At 42.9% G+C, this 20,803-nt stretch overlaps 1 protein-coding gene across 4 annotated transcripts in view; it reads right to left on the bottom strand.

The window, feature by feature from the left end:
• LLGL2 (LLGL scribble cell polarity complex component 2) overlaps positions 1-20,803 on the bottom strand; it is a 252,137-nt gene that overhangs the window by 47,828 nt on the left and 183,506 nt on the right. For 3 of the 4 annotated variants that reach the window (XM_053709030.1, XM_053709034.1, XM_053709042.1), the window contains exons 24-25: positions 13,822-13,864; positions 13,632-13,693 (exon numbers count right to left, since the gene is read on the bottom strand). In XM_053709030.1, coding sequence (XP_053565005.1) covers positions 13,632-13,693; positions 13,822-13,864 — 105 coding nt within the window. Of the gene's footprint in view, positions 1-13,631; positions 13,694-13,821; positions 13,865-20,803 lie in introns of those variants that run through there. The other variant, XR_008401782.1, reaches the window with a different exon arrangement.

Here is a 20,803-nt window from a genome sequence, read left to right as displayed (position 1 = left end):
AAAGCATCTATCAGAACCGCTCCCGGATCCCTGGATCTGGATCCGTAGCGAGGAAGTTTGGCGTTCTGGCGAGACGCCATGAGATCTATCTCTGGTTTGCCCCAACGTCGAAGTATTTGGGCAAAGACCTCCGGATGAAGTTCCCACTCCCCCGGATGAAGAGTCTGGCGACTCAAGAAATCCGCCTCCCAGTTCTCCACTCCCGGGATGTGGATTGCTGACAGGTGGCAAGAGTGAGACTCTGCCCAGCGAATTATCTTTGATACTTCTATCATTGCTAGGGAGCTTCTTGTCCCTCCCTGATGGTTGATGTAAGCTACAGTCGTGATGTTGTCCGACTGAAACCTGATGAACCCCCGAGTCTTTAACTGGGGCCAAGCTAGAAGGGCATTGAGAACTGCTCTCAATTCCAGAATGTTTATTGGCAGGAGACTTTCCTCCTGACTCCATTGTCCCTGAGCCTTCAGAGAATTCCAAACAGCGCCCCAACCTAGAAGGCTGGCGTCTGTTGTTACAATTGTCCAGTCAGGCCTGCTGAACGGCATCCCCCTGGACAGATGTGGCCGAGAAAGCCACCATAGAAGAGAGTTTCTGGTCTCTTGATCCAGATTCAGAGTGGGGGACAAATCTGAGTAATCCCCATTCCACTGACTCAGCATGCACAATTGCAGCGGTCTGAGATGTAGGCGTGCAAAGGGTACTATGTCCATTGCTGCTACCATTAAGCCGATCACCTCCATGCATTGAGCTACTGACGGGAGTTGAATGGAATGAAGGACACGGCATGCATTTAGAAGCTTTGTTAATCTGTCTTCTGTCAGATAAATCTTCATTTCTACAGAATCTATAAGAGTCCCCAAGAATGGAACTCTTGTGAGAGGCAAGAGAGAACTCTTCTTTTCGTTCACTTTCCATCCATGCGACCTTAGAAATGCCAGAACTAACTCTGTATGAGACTTGGCAGTTTGAAAGCTTGAAGCTTGTATCAGAATGTCGTCTAGGTACGGAGCTACCGAAATTCCTCGCGGTCTCAGAACCGCTAGAAGGGCACCCAGAACCTTTGTGAAGATTCTTGGAGCCGTAGCCAATCCGAATGGAAGGGCTACAAACTGGTAATGCCTGTCTAAGAAGGCAAACCTTAGATACCGGTAATGATCTTTGTGAATCGGTATGTGAAGGTAAGCATCCTTTAAATCCACTGTGGTCATGTACTGACCCTTTTGGATCATGGGTAAGATTGTCCGAATAGTTTCCATTTTGAACGATGGAACTCTTAGGAATTTGTTTAGGATCTTTAAATCCAAGATTGGCCTGAAAGTTCCCTCTTTTTTGGGAACCACAAACAGGTTTGAGTAAAACCCTTGTCCTTGTTCCGACCGCGGAACCGGATGGATCACTCCCATTAATAATAGATCTTGTACACAGCGTAGAAACGCGTCTTTCTTTATTTGGTTTGTTGACAACCTTGACAGATGAAATCTCCCTCTTGGGGGAGATAATTTGAAGTCTAGAAGGTATCCCTGAGATATGATCTCTAGCGCCCAGGGATCCTGGACATCTCTTGCCCAAGCCTGGGCGAAGAGAGAGAGTCTGCCCCCCACTAGATCCGGTCCCGGATCGGGGGCCCTCGGTTCATGCTGTCTTAGGGGCAGCAGCAGGTTTTCTGGCCTGCTTGCCCTTATTCCAGGACTGGTTAGGTTTCCAGCCTTGTCTGTAACGAGCAACAGCTCCTTCCTGTTTTGGTGCAGTGGAAGTTGATGCTGCACCTGCTTTGAAATTCCGAAAGGGACGAAAATTAGACTGTCTAGCCTTAGCTTTGGCTTTGTCTTGAGGTAGAGCGTGGCCCTTACCTCCTGTAATGTCAGCGATAATTTCTTTCAAACCGGGCCCAAATAAAGTTTGCCCCTTGAAAGGTATATTAAGTAATTTGGACTTAGAAGTTACATCAGCCGACCAGGATTTCAGCCACAGCGCCCTACGTGCCTGAATGGCGAATCCTGAATTCTTAGCCGTAAGTTTGGTTAAATGTACTACGGCCTCCGAAATGAATGAATTAGCTAGTTTAAGGACTCTAAGCCTGTCCGTAATGTCGTCCAGCGTAGCGGAACTAAGGTTCTCTTCCAGAGACTCAATCCAAAATGCTGCCGCAGCCGTAATCGGCGCGATGCATGCAAGAGGTTGCAATATAAAACCTTGTTGAACAAACATTTTCTTAAGGTAACCCTCTAATTTTTTATCCATAGGATCTGAAAAAGCACAGCTATCCTCCACCGGGATAGTGGTGCGCTTAGCTAAAGTAGAAACTGCTCCCTCCACCTTAGGGACCGTTTGCCATAAGTCCCGTGTGGTGGCGTCTATTGGAAACATCTTTCTAAATATAGGAGGGGGTGAGAACGGCACACCGGGTCTATCCCACTCCTTGGTAACAATTTCAGTTAATCTCTTAGGTATAGGAAAAACGTCAGTACTCGCCGGTACCGCAAAGTATTTATCCAACCTACACATTTTCTCTGGTATTGCAACAGTGTTACAATCGTTAAGAGCCGCTAAGACCTCCCCTAGTAATACACGGAGGTTTTCCAATTTAAATTTAAAATTTGAAATATCTGAATCCAATCTGCTTGGATCAGAACCGTCACCTACAGAATGAAGCTCTCCGTCCTCATGCTCTGCAAGCTGTGACGCAGTATCAGACATGGCCCTAGAATTATCAGCGCACTCTGTTCTCACCCCAGAGTGATCACGCTTGCCTCTTAGTTCTGGTAACTTAGCCAAAACTTCAGTCATAACAGTAGCCATATCTTGTAATGTTAACTGTAATGGCTGCCCAGATGTACTAGGCGCCATAATATCACGCACCTCCCGGGCGGGAGACGCAGGTACTGACACGTGAGGCGAGTTAGACGGCATAACTCTCCCCTCGCTGTTTGGTGAAATTTGTTCAATTTGTACAGATTGGCTTTTATTTAAAGTAGCATCAATACAGTTAGTACATAAATTTCTATTGGGCTCCACCTTGGCATTGGAACAAATGACACAGGTATCTTCCTCTGAATCAGACATGTTTAACACACTAGCAATAAACATGCAACTTGGTTACAATCTTATTTAACGAAAACGTACTGTGCCTCAAAGAAGCACTAAACGATTAAATGACAGTTGAAATAATGAACTGAAAAAACAGTTATAGCATCACTCTTTTAAAAACAACACAACTTGTTAGCAAAGGTTTGTTCCCATTAGTAAAGTAACACTAATTAAATTTTAAACATAAAAATCACAGAACAACGTTTTAAAACACAGTCACTACATAAGTCTCACAGCTCTGCTGAGAGAATCTACCTCCCTTCAAAAGAAGTTTGAAGACCCCTGAGTTCTGTTAGAGATGAACCGGATCATGCAGAAAATACAAGAGTAACTGACTGGAAATTTTTGATGCGTAGCAAAGAGCGCCAAAAACGGCCCCTCCCCCTCACACACAGCAGTGAGAGAGAAACGAAACTGTCATAATCAAAACAAGCAAACTGCCAAGTGGAAAAATAATGCCCAAATATTTATTCACTCAGTACCTCAGAAATGCAAACGATTCTACATTCCAGCAAAAACGTTTAACATGAATTAAATACCTATTAAAAGGTTTAATGTACTTTTACAGAGTAATTCCGGTGAAATACCATCCCCAGAATACTGAAGTGTAGAGTATACATATATGTCATTATAACGGTATGGCAGGATTTTCTCATCAATTCCATTCAGAAAATAAAAACTGCTACATACCTCAATGCAGATTCAACTGCCCGCTGTCCCCTGATCTGAAGCTTTTACCTCCCTCAGATGGCCGAGAAACAGCAATATGATCTTAACTACTCCGGTTAAAATCATAAGAAAAACTCTGGTAGATTCTTCTTCAAACTCTGCCAGAGAAGTAATAACACGCTCCGGTGCTATTGTAAAATAACAAACTTTTGATTGAAGTTATAAAAACTAAGTATAATCACCATAGTCCTCTCACACCTCCTATCTAGTCTTTGGGTGCAAGAGAATGACTGGAGGTGACGTAGAGGGGAGGAGCTATATAGCAACTCTGCTGGGTGAATCCTCTTGCACTTCCTGTAGGGGAGCAGATAATATCCCAGAAGTAATGATGACCCGTGGACTGATCACACATAACAGAAGAAAACAGAATTTATGTTTACCTGATAAATTACTTTCTCCAACGGTGTGTCCGGTCCACGGCGTCATCCTTACTTGTGGGATATTCTCCTCCCCAACAGGAAATGGCAAAGAGCCCAGCAAAGCTGGTCACATGATCCCTCCTAGGCTCCGCCTACCCCAGTCATTCGACCGACGTTAAGGAGGAATATTTGCATAGGAGAAACCATATGTTACCGTGGTGACTGTAGTTAAAGAAAATAAATTATCAGACCTGATTAAAAAAACCAGGGCGGGCCGTGGACCGGACACACCGTTGGATAAAGTAATTTATCAGGTAAACATAAATTCTGTTTTCTCCAACATAGGTGTGTCCGGTCCACGGCGTCATCCTTACTTGTGGGAACCAATACCAAAGCTTTAGGACACGGATGAAGGGAGGGAACAAATCAGGTCACCTAAATGGAAGGCACCACGGCTTGCAAAACCTTTCTCCCAAAAATAGCCTCAGAAGAAGCAAAAGTATCAAATTTGTAAAATTTAGAAAAAGTGTGCAGTGAAGACCAAGTCACTGCCTTACATATCTGATCAACAGAAGCCTCGTTCTTGAAGGCCCATGTGGAAGCCACAGCCCTAGTGGAGTGAGCTGTGATTCTTTCAGGAGGCTGCCGTCCGGCAGTCTCATAAGCCAATCGGATAATGCTTTTAATCCAGAAGGAGAGAGAGGTAGAAGTTGCTTTTTGACCTCTCCGTTTACCAGAATAAACAACAAACAAAGACAAAGTTTGTCTGAAAACCTTAGTAGCTGCTAAGTAAAATTTGAGAGCACGAACTACATCCAAGTTGTGCAACAAACGTTCCTTCTTTGAAACTGGATTAGGACACAAAGAAGGCACAACTATCTCCTGGTTAATGTTTTTGTTAGAAACAACTTTTGGAAGAAAACCAGGTTTAGAACGCAAAACCACCTTATCTGCATGGAACACCAGATAAGGAGAAGAACACTGCAGAGCAGATAATTCTGAAACTCTTCTAGCAGAAGAAATTGCAACCAAAAACAAAACTTTCCAAGATAATAACTTAATATCAACGGAATGTAAGGGTTCAAACGGAACCCCCTAAAGAACTGAAAGAACTAGGTTGAGACTCCAAGGAGGAGTCAAAATTTTGTAAACAGGCTTGATTCTAACCAGAGCCTGAACAAAGGCTAGAACATCTGGCACAGCTGCCAGCTTTTTGTGAAGTAACACAGACAAGGCAGAAATCTGTCCCATCAAGGAACTTGCAGATAATCCTTTTTCCAATCCTTCTCGAAGGAAGGATAGACTCTTAGGAATCTTAACCTTGTCCCAAGGGAATCCTGCAGATTCACACCAACAGATATACCAAATTATGTGGTAATTTTTCTGGTTACAGGCTTTCAGGCCTGAACAAGAGTATTAATAACAGAATCTGAGAACCCTCGCTTTGATAAGATCAAGCGTTCAATCTCCAAGCAGTCAGCTGGAGTGGGTCGAACGGACCTAGAACAAGAAGGTCTCGTCTCAAAGGTAGCTTCCATGGTGGAGCCGATGACATATTCACCAGATCTGCATACCAAGTCCTGCGTGGCCACGCAGGAGCTATCAAAATCACCGACGCCCTCTCCTGATTGATCCTGGCTACCAGCCTGGGGATGAGAGGAAACGGCGGGAACACATAAGCTAGTTTGAAGGTCCAAGGTGCTACTAGTGCATCCACTAGAGCCGCCTTGGGATCCCTGGATCTGTACCCGTAGTAAGGAACTCTGAAGTTCTGACGAGAGGCCATCAGATCCATGTCTGGAATGCCCCACGGTTGAGTGACTTGGGCAAAGATTTCCGGATGGAGTTCCCACTCCCCCGGATGCAATGTCTGACGACTCAGAAAATCCGCTTCCCAATTTTCCACTCCTGGGATGTGGATAGCAGACAGGTGGCAGGAGTGAGACTCCGCCCATAGAATGATTTTGGTCACTTCTTCCATCGCTAGGGAACTCCTTGTTCCCCCCTGATGGTTGATGTATGAACTTGGCCCTCGCTAGCTGAGGCCAAGCTTTGAGAGCATTGAATATCGCTCTCAGTTCCAGAATATTTATCGGTAGAAGAGATTCTACCCGAGACCAAAGACCCTGAGCTTTCAGGGATCCCCAGACCGCGCCCCAGCCCATCAGACTGGCGTCGGTCGTGACAAGGACCCACTCTGGTCTGCGGAAGGTCATCCCTTGTGACAGGTTGTCCAGGGACAGCCACCAACGGAATGAGTCTCTGGTCCTCTGATTTACTTGTATCTTCGGAGACAAGTCTGAATAGTCCCCATTCCACTGACTGAGCATGAACAGTTGTAACGGTCTTAGATGAATGCGCACAAAAGGAACTATGTCCATTGCCGCAACCATCAAACCTATCACTTCCATGCACTGCGCTATGGAAGGAAGAGGAACGGAATGAAGTATCCGACAAGAGTCTAGAAGTTTTGTTTTTCTGGCTTCTGTCAGAAAAATCCTCATTTCTAAGGAGTCTATTATAGTTCCCAAGAAGGGAACCCTCGTTGACGGAGATAGAGAACTCTTTTCCACGTTCACTTTCCATCCGTGAGATCTGAGAAAGGCCAGGACAATGTCCGTGTGAGCCTTTACTTGAGGAAGGGACGACGCTAGAATCAGAATGTCGTCCAAGTAAGGTACTACAGCAATGCCCCTTGGTCTTAGCACCGCCAGAAGGGACCCTAGTACCTATGAGAAAATCCTAGGAGCAGTGGCTAATCCGAAAGAAAACGCCACGAACTGGAAATGCTTGTCCAGGAATTCAAACCTTAGGAACCGATGATGTTCCTTGTGGATAGGAATATGTAGATACGCATCCTTGAAATCCACCTTGGTCATGAATTGACCTTCCTGGATGAAAGGAAGGAGTGTTCGAATGGTTTCCATCTTGAACGATGGAACCTTGAGAAACTTGTTCAAGATCTTGAGATCTAAGATTGGTCTGAACGTTCCCTCTTTTTTGGGAACTATGAACAGATTGGAGTAGGACCCCATCCCTTGTTCTCCTAATGGAACAGGATGAATCACTCCCATTTTTAGCAGGTCTTCTACCCAATGTAAGAATGCCTGTCTTCTTATGTGATCTGAAGACAACTGAGACCTGTGGAACCTCCCCCTTGGAGGAAGCCCCTTGAACTCCAGAGAATAACCTTGGGAGACTATTTCTAGCGCCCAAGGATCCAGAACATCTCTTGCCCCAGCCTGAGCGAAGAGAGAGAGTCTGCCCCCCACCAGATCCGGTCCCGGATCGGGGGCCCGCATTTCATGCTGTCTTGGTAGCAGTGGCAGGTTTCCTGGCCTGCTCTCTTTTGTTCCAGCCTTGCATAGGTCTCCAGGCTGGATTGGCTTGAGAAGTATTACCTTCCTGCTTAAAGGACATAGCCCTTGGGGCTGATCCGTTTCTGCGAAAGGGACGAAACTTAGGTTTATTTTTGGTCTTGAAAAGACCTATCCTGAGGAAGGGCGTGGCCCTTGCCCCCAGTGATATCAGAGATAATCTCTTTCAAGTCAGGGCCAAAGAGTGTTTTCCCCTTGAAAGGAATGTCAAGCAATTTGTTCTTGGAAGACGCATCCGCTGCCCAAGATTTTAACCAAAGCGCTCTGCGCCACAATAGCAAACCCAGAATTTTTTCGCCGCTAACCTAGCCTATTGCAAGGTGGCGTCTAGGGTGAAAGAATTAGCCAATTTAAGAGCACGAATTCTGTCCATAATCTCCTCATAAGAAGAAGAATTACTAATAATCGCCTTTCCTAGCTCATCAAACTAGAAACACGCGGCTGCAGTGACAGGGACAATGCATGCAATTGGTTGTAGAAGGGAACCTTGCTGAACAAACATCTTTAGCAGACCTTCTAATTTTTTATCCATAGGATCTTGGAAAGCACAACTATCTTCTATGGGTATAGTGGCGCGCTTGTGTAGAGTAGAAACCGCCCCCTCGACCTTGGGGACTGTCTGCCATCAGTCCTTTCTGGGGTCGACTATAGGAAAACAATTTTATAAATATGGGGGGAGGTACTAAAGGTATACCGGGCCTGTCCCATTCTTTACTAACAATGTACGCCACCCGCTTGGATATAGGAAAAGCTTCGGGGGGCCCCGGGGCCTCTAAGAACTTTTCCATTTTACATAGTGGTTCTGGAATGACCAGATAATCACAATCATCCAAATTGGATAACACCTCCTTAAGCAGAGCGCGGAGATGTTCCAACTTAAATTTAAAAGTAATCACATCAGGTTCAGCTTATTGAGAAATGTTTCCTGAATCTGAAATTTCTCCCTCAGACAAAACCTCCCTGGCCCCCTCAGACTGGTGTAGGGGCCCTTCAGAAACCATATCATCAGCGTTCTCATGCTCTACAGAATTTTCTAAAACAGAGCAGTCGCGCTTTCACTGATAAGTGGGCATATTGGCTAAAATGTTTTTGATAGAATTATCCATTACAGCCGTTAAATGTTGCATAGTAAGGAGTATTGGCGCACTAGATGTACTAGGGGCCTCCTGTATGGGCAAGACTGGTGTAGACGAAGGAGGGGATGATGCAGTACCATGCTTACTCCCCTCACTTGAGGAATCATCTTGGGCATCATTTTTACTAAATTTTTTTATGACATAAAATACATATAGTTAAATGAGAAGGAACCTTGGTTTCCCCACAGTCAGAACACAATCTATCTGGTAGTTCAGACATTGTAAACAGGCATAAACTTGATAACAAAGCACAAAAAACGTTTTAAAATAAAACCGTTACTGTCACTTTAAATTTTAAACTAAACACACTTTATTACTGCAATTGCGAAAAAGTATGAAGGAATTGTTCAAAATTCACCAAAATTTCACCACAGCCTTAAAAGTATTGCACACCAAATTTGGAAGCTTTAACCCTTAAAATAACGGAACCGGAGCCGTTTTTATATTTAACCCCTTTACAGTCCCTGGAATCTGCTTTGCTGAGACCCAACCAAGCCCAAAGGGGAATACGATACCAAATGATGCCTTCAGAAAGACTTTTCTGTGTATCAGAGCTCCACACACATGCAGCTGCATGCCATGCTGTCCTCAAAAACAAGTGCGCCATACCGGCGCGAAAATGAGGCTCTGACTATGATTAGGGAAAGCCCCTAAAGAATAAGGTGTCAAAAACAGTGCCTGCCGATATAATCATATCAAAATACCCAGAATAAATGATTCCTCAAGGCTAAATATGTGTTAATAATGAATCGATTTAGCCCAGAAAAAGTCTACAGTCTTAATAAGCCCTTGTGAAGCCCTTATTTACTATCTTAATAAACATGGCTTACCGGATCCCATAGGGAAAATGACAGCTTCCAGCATTACATCGTCTTGTTAGAATGTGTCATACCTCAAGCAGTAAGAGACTGCACACTGTTCCCCCAACTGAAGTTAATTGCTCTCAACAGTCCTGTGTGGAACAGCCATGGATTTTAGTTACGGTGCTAAAATCATTTTCCTCATACAAACAGAAATCTTCATCTCTTTTCTGTTTCTGAGTAAATAGTACATACCAGCACTATTTTAAAATAACAAACTCTTGATTGAATAATAAAAACTACAGTTAAACACTAAAAAACTCTAAGCCATCTCCGTGGAGATGTTGCCTGTACAACGGCAAAGAGAATGACTGGGGTAGGCGGAGCCTAGGAGGGATCATGTGACCAGCTTTGCTGGGCTCTTTGCCATTTCCTGTTGGGGAGGAGAATATCCCACAAGTAAGGATGACGCCGTGGACCGGACACACCTATGTTGGAGAAATATAAGTTTTTTCACATAGTTGAAAAGAAAAAAAACTTAAACATAAAGCAGAGGAATCAAACTGAAACAACTGCCTGAAGAACTTTTCTATCAAAAACTGCTTTTGAAAAAGCAAATACATCAAAACGGTAGAATTTAGTAAATGTATGCAAAGAAGACCAGGTTGCTGCTTTGCAAATCTGATCAACTGAAGCTTCATTCTTAAAAGCCCACAAAGTGGAGACTGATCTAGTAGAATGAGCTGTAATTCTCTGAGGCTGCCTGATGAATCAAAAGCTTTAACCAAGATGCCAAGGAAATGGCAGAAGCTTTCTGACCTTTCCTAGAACCAGAAAAGACAACAAATAGACTAGAAGTCTTCCTGAAATCTTTAGTAGCTTCAATATAATATTTCAAAGCTCTCACCACATCCAAAGAATGTAAGGATCTCTCCAAATAATTCTTAGGATTAGGACACAAAGAGGGAACAACAATTTCTCTATTAATGTTGTTAGAATTCACAACCTTAGGTAGAAATTTAAATGAAGTCCGCAAAACTGCCTTATCCTGATGGAAAATCAGAAAAGGAGAATCACAAGAAAGAGCAGATAATTCAGAAACTCTTCTAGCAGAAGAGATGGCCAAAAGGAACAACACTTTCCAAAAAAAGTAGTTTAATGTCCAAAGAATGCATAGGCTCAAAAGGAGGAGCCTGTAAAGCCTTCAAAACCAAATTAAGACTACAAGGAGGAGAAATGGATTTAATGACAGGCTTGATACAGACCAAAGCCTGTACAAAACTGAATATCAGGAAGCTTAGCAATCTTTCTGTGAAATAAAACAGAAAGAGCAGAGATATGTCCCTTTAAGGAACTTGCAGACAAACCTTTATCCAAACCATCCTGAAGAAACTGTAAAATTCTAGGAATTCTAAATGAATGCTAGAAGAATTTATGAGCAGAACACCATGAAATATAAGTCTTCTAAACTTGATAATAAATCTTCCTAGAAACAGATTTACGAGCCTGTAACATAGTATTAATCACAGAGTCAGAGAAACCTCTATGACTAAGCACTAGGCGTTCACTTTCCATAGCTTCAAATTTAATGATTCCAGATCCTGATGGAAAAACGGACCTTGAGAAAGAAGGTCTGGTCCTAAAGGAAGTGGCCAAGGTTGGCAACTGGACAAGATCCACATACCAAAACCTGTGAGGCCATGCTGGAGCTATCAGAAACACAAACGATCGCTCCATGATGATCTTGGAGATCACTCTTGGAAGAAGAACTAGAGGCAGGAACATATAAGCAGGTTGGTAACACCAAGGAACTGCTAATGCATCCACCGCCTCCACCTGAGGATCCCTGGACCTGGACAGGTACCTGGGAAGTTTATTGTTTAGATGGGAAACCATCAGAACTATTTCTGGGAGACCCCACATTTGAACAATCTGAGAAAACACATCTGGATAGAGAGACCACCCCCCCCGGATGTAAAGTCTGACGGCTGAGATAATCCGCTTCACAATTGTCTACACCTGGGATATGTACCGCAGAAATAAGACAAGAGCTGGATTCCGGCTTAAGAAAGTATCCAAGATACTTCTTTCATAGCTAGGGAACTGTGAGTCCCACCCTAATGATTGACATATGCCACAGTTGTGATATTGTCTGTCTGAAAACAAATGAATGGTTCTCTCTTCAACAGAGGCCAAACCTGAAGAGCCCTGAAAATAGCACGGAGTTCTAAAATATTGATTGGTAACCTCGCCTCTTGAGATTTCCAAACCCTTTGTGCTGTCAGAGATCCCCAGACAGCTCCCCAACCTGAAAGACTTGCATCTAATGTGATCACAGTCCAGGTTGGACGAACAAAAGAAGCCCCTTGAACTATACAATGACGATCTAACCACCAAGTCAGAGAGAGGTTTATAAACAGAATTTAAAACATTTACTAGTTTTAGTATCAAGAGGACTAGTTTCCTCAATATCCAAAGTAATCAACACCTCTCAACAAGGAACGAATATACTCCATTTTAAATAAATAAGTAGATTTGTCAGTGTCAATATCTGAGGTAGGATCTTCTGAATCAGATAGATAGATACTCATCAGAGGAGGATAATTCAGTATGTTGTCGGTCATTTGAAATTTCATCAACCTTATGAGAAGTTTTAAAAGACCTTTTACGTTTATTAGAAGGCGGGATACCAGACAAAGCCTTCTAAATTGCATCAGCAATAAAATCTTTTATATTCATAGGCATATCATGTACATTAGATGTTGAAGGAGCCACAGGCATTGTACTATTACTGATGGATACATTCTTTGCATGTAAAAGCTTATCATGACAACTATTACATACCACAGCTGGAGATATAATCTCCACAAATTTACAACAGATACACTTAGATTTGGTAGAACTGTTATCAGGCAGCAGAGTTCCAACAGTGGTTTCTGAGACAGGATCAGATTGAGACATCTTGCAAATGTAAGAGAAAAAACAACATATAAAGCAAAATTATCAATTTCCTTATATGGCAGTTTCAGAAATAGGAAAAAAATGCAAACAGCATAGCCCTCTGACATAGAAAAAGGCAAGAGGCACATAGGAAAGGGGTTTAAAATAATTAAATTATTTGGCGCCAAGTATGACGCACAACAAATTTTTTTTGGCGCCAACAACATCCGGAAATGGCACACTCGCATTATTGCAGATGCAACCTTGTGCAAGGAAACTCAGCGTCAACTAAGACGCCGGAAATTACAAATTTGCGTCACCAGATGTACCTTGGCGCCCAAAAAATTCCTGCGTCAAAAATCACAAACATAAGCATTTTGGGCCACGCGAGCCTAATTTTGCCCGCGAAATTTTAATGAAAAAGCAGTCAATTTGAAAAGAAATAAATACTATACCCTAGGTAAGAAAAATATTTTCCTAAATATGTTTTTTCCCAAATATGAAACTGATAGTCTGCAAAAGGAGATATACATAAACCAGACTCATGGCAAATATAAGTAAAATACATATATTTAGAACTTTATATTATCACATAAAGTGCCAAACAATAGCTGAGAGTGTCTTAAGTAATGAAAACATACTTACCGAAAGACACCCATCCACATATAGCAGATAGCCAAACCAGAACTGAAACGGTTATCAGTAGAGGTAATGGAATATGAGAGTATATCGTCAATCTGAAAAAGGGAGGTAGGAGATGAAACTCTACGACCGATAAGAGAGAACCTATAAAAGATTTCCCGCAAGGAAAACCATAGAATTCAATAGGTGATACTCCTTTCACATCCCTCTGACATTCACTGTACTCAGAGGAATCGGGCTTCAAAATGCTGAGAAGCGCATATCACAGAAGAAAATCAAGCACAAACTTACTTCACCACCTCCATAGGAGGCAAAGTTTGTAAAAACTGAATTGTGGGTGTGGTGAGGAGTGTATTATATAGACATTTTGAGGTTTGGGAAACTTTGCCCCTCCTGGTAGGATTGTATATCCCATACGTCACTAGCTCATGGACTCTTGCCAATTACATGAAAGAAATACATATTCTCAGGCTAATATTTGCTTTGAATACATCATTAAGTGTAACATTTATTTAGTGTTTAATGTTCCTTGAACTTTTGCTACTGGTTATGTTTCCATACCTGCTCCATTACTAAGTCTGCTTCCTATGGAGATCTGTCGAGAGTTCCTTTCGCCAAAGCTTCTGTAAAATAAGTTACATTACCACGTCAGGTGACCATCTTCCACCCCTTTTATACTCCAGAACAACAAAATCAAGCAGCCCATAATTAAGAGACACTAAATAGTCAGTCTAGCGGAGAGTATACTCACGTTCTGGACCCTTCCAGTGTGCTCTGAATTTCCTTCAAGACCTCTGCAGAGAGAGTGAAATATGTCAGACATAAGTACACGACAACCAACTTCAGCAGGTCACTTCTACACTGCAGAGATTACTGTAGCAGCTGGAGGTTTGTGTGTTATACAACAGGCTACTTGGATATTTAAAGACCTTTAAAATTTGTTATCCCTCTAATAGGGAAGACACATTTGACATTTCAACAATGCATAAAATGTCATTTTTGAAAGTGAAACATTATTGCAATATACATTATTTAATTTTGCTTCCTTTTGCTGTAAAAATAAATCTGAAAATTGTGTATGTTCCACTTTCTCCCAGAGAGGCTTCGGTTAATTAGACAGAGATTAGGAAGAGATAGGTCTGTTTAAATACCTGTAAAATAAATTATGTAACCAAGCTCAATCAGTGCTAAACCACCTTAAAGTGATCGTAAACTTTACAGGATATAAAATCAGGTCAGAAATCTAAGCGATATTTTACAGGGACTTTAATTGATCACTTCTAATGAAGATGCGCTCTAATTTACTATTTAATGTAGCCATGTCATTCTAATAACCCGCACTCTGGCTGCCCACTTCATAACTCTTTTTCGTGAGCTAATGGTTTGATCTGCTCTCCAATCAGCGCTCAAGCTGTACACCACTAAAGTGCCAAACCATAGCTGAGAGTGTCTTAAGTAATGAAAAACATAATTTATGCTTACCTGATAAATTCCTTTCTTCTGTTGTGTGATCAGTCCACGGGTCATCATTACTTCTGGGATATAACTCCTCCCCAACAGGAAATGCAAGAGGATTCACCCAGCAGAGCTGCATATAGCTCCTCCCCTCTACGTCACTCCCAGTCATTCGACCAAGAATCAACGAGAAAGGAGAAACCAAGGGTGAAGTGGTGACTGGAGTATAATTTAAAAGATATTTACCTGCCTTAAAACAGGGCGGGCCGTGGACTGATCACACAACAGAAGAAAGGAATTTATCAGGTAAGCATAAATTATGTTTTCTTCTGTTATGTGTGATCAGTCCACGGGTCATCATTACTTCTGGGATACCAATACCAAAGCAAAAGTACACGGATGACGGGAGGGATAGGCAGGCTCATTATACAGAAGGAACCACTGCCTGAAGAACCTTTCTCCCAAAAATAGCCTCCGAAGAAGCAAAAGTGTCAAATTTGTAAAATTTGGAAAAAGTATGAAGCGAAGACCAAGTTGCAGCCTTGCAAATCTGTTCAACAGAGGCCTCATTCTTAAAGGCCCAAGTGGAAGCCACAGCTCTAGTAGAATGAGCTGTAATTCTTTCAGGAGGCTGCTGTCCAGCAGTCTCATAGGCTAAACGAATTATGCTACGAAGCCAGAAGGAGAGAGAGGTAGCCGAAGCCTTATGACCTCTCCTCTGACCAGAGTACACGACAAACAGGGAAGACGCTTGTCGAAAATCCTTAGTTGCCTGCAAGTAGAACTTGAGGGCACGAACTACATCCAGATTGTGTAGAAGACGTTCCTTCTTTGAAGAAGGATTTGGACACAAGGATGGAACAACAATCTCTTGATTGATATTCCTGTTAGTGACTACCTTAGGTAAGAACCCAGGTTTAGTACGCAGAACTACCTTGTCTGAGTGAAAAATCAGATAAGGAGAATCACAATGTAAGGCTGATAACTCAGAGACTCTTCGAGCCGAGGAAATAGCCATTAAAAACAGAACTTTCCAAGATAACAATTTTATATCAATGGAATGAAGGGGTTCAAACGGAACACCCTGTAAAACGTTAAGAACTAAGTTTAAACTCCATGGCGGAGCAACAGCTTTAAACACAGGCTTGATCCTAGCTAAAGCCTGACAAAAGGCCTGGACGTCTGGATTTTCTGACAGACGCCTGTGTAACAAGATGGACAGAGCTGAGATCTGTCCCTTTAATGAGCTAGCCGATAAACCCTTTTCTAAACCTTCTTGTAGAAAGGACAATATCCTAGGAATCCTAACCTTACTCCAGGAGTAACCTTTGGATTCGCACCAGTATAGGTATTTACGCCATATCTTATGGTAAATCCTTCTGGTAACAGGCTTCCTAGCCTGTATCAGGGTATCAATAACCGACTCAGAAAAACCATGTTTTGATAAAATCAAGCGTTCAATTTCCAAGCAGTCAGCTTCAGAGAAGTTAGATTTTGATGTTTGAATGGACCCTGTATCAGAAGGTCCTGTCTTAGAGGTAGAGACCAAGGCGGACAGGATGACATGTCCACTAGATCTGCATACTAAGTCCTGCGTGGCCATGCAGGCGCTATCACTGATGCTCTCTCCTGTTTGATTTTGGCAATCAATCGAGGAAGCAGCGGGAAGGGTGGAAACACATAAGCCATCCCGAAGTTCCAAGGTGCTGTCAAAGCATCTATCAGAACCGCTCCCGGATCCCTGGATCTGGACCCGTAGTGTGGAAGTTTGGCGTTCTGGCGAGACGCCATGAGATCTATCTCTGGTTTGCCCCAACGTCGAAGTATTTGGGCAAAGACCTCCGGATGAAGTTCCCACTCCCCCGGATGAAAAGTCTGGCGACTCAAGAAATCCGCCTCCCAGTTCTCCACTCCCGGGATGTGGATTGCTGACAGGTGGCAAGAGTGAGACTCTGCCCAGCGAATTATCTTTGATACTTCCATCATTGCTAGGGAGCTTCTTGTCCCTCCTTGATGGTTGATGTAAGCTACAGTCGTGATGTTGTCCGACTGAAACCTGATGAACCCCCGAGTTTTTAACTGGGGCCAAGCCAGAAGGGCATGGAGAACTGCTCTCAATTCCAGAATGTTTATTGGCAGGAGACTTTCCTCCTGATTCCATTGTCCCTGAGCCTTCAGAGAATTCCAGACAGCGCCCCAACCTAGTAGGCTGGCGTCTGTTGTTACAATTGTCCAGTCCGGCCTGCTGAATGGCATCCCCCTGGACAGATGTGGCCGAGAAAGCCACCATAGAAGAGAGTTTCTGGTCTCTTGATCCAGATTCAGAGTAGGGGACAAGTCTGAGTAATCCCCATTCCACTGACTCAGCATGCACAATTGCAGCGGTCTGAGATGTAGACGTGCAAAGGGAACTATGTCCATTGCTGCTACCATTAAGCCGATCACCTCCATGCATTGAGCTACTGACGGGAGTTGAATGGAATGAAGGACACGGCATGCATTTAGAAGCTTTGTTAATCTGTCTTCTGTCAGATAAATCTTCATTTCTACAGAATCTATAAGAGTCCCCAAGAATGGAACTCTTGTGAGAGGAAAAAGAGAACTCTTCTTTTCGTTCACTTTCCATCCATGCGACCTTAGAAATGCCAGAACTAACTCTGTATGAGACTTGGCAGTTTGAAAGCTTGAAGCTTGTATCAGAATGTCGTCTAGGTACGGAGCTACCGAAATTCCTCGCGGTCTTAGTACCGCCAGAAGGGCACCCAGAACCTTTGTGAAGATTCTTGGAGCCGTAGCCAATCCGAATGGAAGAGCTACAAACTGGTAATGCCTGTCTAAGAAGGCAAACCTTAGATACCGGTAATGATCTTTGTGAATCGGTATGTGAAGGTAAGCATCCTTTAAATCCACTGTGGTCATGTACTGACCCTTTTGGATCATGGGTAAGATTGTCCGAATAGTTTCCATTTTGAACGATGGAACTCTTAGGAATTTGTTTAGGATCTTTAAATCCAAGATTGGCCTGAAAGTTCCCTCTTTTTTGGGAACCACAAACAGGTTTGAGTAAAACCCTTGTCCTTGTTCCGACCGCGGAACCGGATGGATCACTCCCATTAATAACAGATCTTGTACACAGCGTAGAAACGCTTCTTTCTTTATCTGGTTTGTTGACAACCTTGACAGATGAAATCTCCCTCTTGGGGGAGAGAATTTGAAGTCTAGAAGGTATCCCTGAGATATGATCTCTAGCGCCCAGGGATCCTGAACATCTCTTGCCCAAGCCTGGGCAAAGAGAGAGAGTCTGCCCCCCACTAGATCCGGTCCCGGATCGGGGGCCCTCGGTTCATGCTGTCTTTGGGGCAGCAGCAGGTTTCCTGGCCTGCTTGCCCTTGTTCCAGGACTGGTTAGGTTTCCAGCCTTGTCTATAACGAGCAACAGCTCCTTCCTGTTTTGGTGCAGTGGAAGTTGATGCTGCTCCTGCTTTGAAATTCCGAAAGGGACGAAAATTAGACTGTCTAGCCTTAGCTTTGGCTTTGTCTTGAGGCAGGGCGTGGCCCTTACCTCCTGTAATGTCAGCGATAATTTCTTTCAAACCGGGCCCAAATAAAGTTTGCCCCTTGAAAGGTATATTAAGTAATTTGGACTTAGAAGTTACATCAGCTGACCAGGATTTTAGCCACAGCGCCCTACGAGCCTGAATGGCGAATCCTGAGTTCTTAGCCGTAAGTTTGGTTAAATGTATTACGGCCTCCGAAATGAATGAATTAGCTAGTTTAAGGACTCTTAGCCTGTCCGTAATGTCGTCCAGCGTAGTTGAACTAAGGTTCTCTTCCAGAGACTCAATCCAAAATGCTGCCGCAGCCGTAATCGGCGCGATGCATGCAAGGGGTTGCAATATAAAACCTTGTTGAACAAACATTTTCTTAAGGTAACCCTCTAATTTTTTATCCATTGGATCTGAAAAAGCACAGCTATCCTCCACCGGGATAGTGGTACGCTTAGCTAAAGTAGAAACTGCTCCCTCCACCTTAGGGACCGTTTGCCATAAGTCCCGTGTGGTGGCGTCTATTGGAAACATCTTTCTAAATATTGGAGGGGGTGAGAACGGCACACCGGGTCTATCCCACTCCTTAGTAACAATTTCAGTTAGTCTCTTAGGTATAGGAAAAACGTCAGTACTCGCCGGTACCGCAAAGTATTTATCCAACCTACACAATTTCTCTGGTATTGCAACAGTGTTACAATCATTAAGAGCCGCTAAAACCTCCCCTAGTAATACACGGAGGTTTTCCAATTTAAATTTAAAATTTGAAATATCTGAATCCAATCTGTTTGGATCAGAACCGTCACCCACAGAATGAAGCTCTCCGTCCTCATGCTCTGCAAGCTGTGACGCAGTATCAGACATGGCCCTAGTATTATCAGCGCACTCTGTTCTCACCCCAGAGTGATCACGCTTGCCTCTTAGTTCTGGTAATTTAGCCAAAACTTCAGTCATAACAGTAGCCATATCTTGTAATGTTATCTGTAATGGCCGCCCAGAAGTACTAGGCGCCATAATATCACGCACCTCCCGGGCGGGAGATGCAGGTACTGACACGTGAGGCGAGTTAGTCGGCATAACTCTCCCCTCGCTGTTTGGTGAAATTTGTTCAAATTGTACAGATTGGCTTTTATTTAAAGTAGCATCAATACAGTTAGTACATAAATTTCTATTGGGCTCCACCTTGGCATTGGAACAAATGACACAGGTATCTTCCTCTGAATCAGACATGTTTAACACACTAGCAATAAACTTGCAACTTGGTTACAATCTTATTTAACAAAAACGTACTGTGCCTCAAAGAAGCACTAAACGATTAAATGACAGTTGATAATGAACTGAAAGACAGTTATAGCATCAATCCTTAAAAACAACACAACTTTTAGCAAAGGTTTGTTCCCATTAGTAAAGTAACAATAATTAAATTTGAAAATAAAAATTACAGAGCAACGTTTTTAATCACAGTCAATATATAAGTCTCACAGCACTGCTGAGAGAATCTACCTCCCTCCAAAGAAGTTTGAAGACCCCTGAGTTCTGTTAGAGATGAACCGGATCATGCAGGAAATACAAGAGTAACTGACTGGAAATTTTTGATGCGTAGCAAAGAGCGCCAAAAACGGCCCCTCCCCCTCACACACAGCAGTGAGAGAGAAACGAAACTGTCACAATTAAAACAAGCAACTGCCAAGTGGAAAAATAATGCCCAAATATTATTCACTCAGTACCTCAGAAAATGCAAACGATTCTACATTCCAGCAAAAACGTTTAACATGATAAATACCTATTAAAAGGTTTAGTGTACTTTTAACAGAGTAATTCCGGTGAAATACCATCCCCAGAATATTGAAGTGTAGAGTATACATACATGTCATAACGGTATGGCAGGATTTTCTCATCAATTCCATTCAGAAAATAAAAACTGCTACATACCTCAATGCAGATTCATCTGCCCGCTGTCCCCTGATCTGAAGCTTTTACCTCCCTCAGATGGCCGAGAAACAGCAATATGATCTTAACTACTCCGGTTAAAATCATAGTAAAAACTCTGGTAGATTCTTCTTCAAACTCTGCCAGAGAGGCAATAACACGCTCCGGTGCTATTGTAAAATAACAAACTTTTGATTGAAGTTATAAAAACTAAGTATAATCACCATAGTCCTCTCACACATCCTATCTAGTCGTTGGGTGCAAGAGAATGACTGGGAGTGACGTAGAGGGGAGGAGCTATATGCAGCTCTGCTGGGTGAATCCTCTTGCATTTCCTGTTGGGGAGGAGTTATATCCCAGAAGTAATGATGACCCGTGGACTGATCACACATAACAGAAGAAACATACTTACCATAAGACACCCATCCACATATAGCAGATAGCCAAACCAGTACTGAAACAGTTATCAGTAGAGGTAATGAAATATGAGAGTATATCGTCAATCTGAAAAAGCTAGGAGATTAATCTCTACGACCGATAACAGAGAACCTATGAAATAGATCCCCTTGAGGAAAACCATTGCATTCAATAGGTAATACTCCCTTCACATCCCTTTGACATTCACTTTACTCTGAGAGGAATCAGGCTTCAAAAGCAAATCTTAGCACAAACTTACTTCACCACCTCCATAGGAGACAAAGTTTGTAAAACTGAATTGTGGGTGTGGTGAGGGGTGTATTTATAGGCATTTTGAGGTTTGGGAAACTTTGCCCCTCCTGGTAGGATTGTATATCCCATACGTCAC

The sequence above is a fragment of the Bombina bombina genome, chromosome 1 (assembly GCF_027579735.1).
Source record: "Bombina bombina isolate aBomBom1 chromosome 1, aBomBom1.pri, whole genome shotgun sequence".
Taxonomy (NCBI): Eukaryota; Metazoa; Chordata; class Amphibia; order Anura; family Bombinatoridae; genus Bombina; species Bombina bombina.
This window is presented reverse-complemented; position numbering and strand designations above follow the sequence as displayed.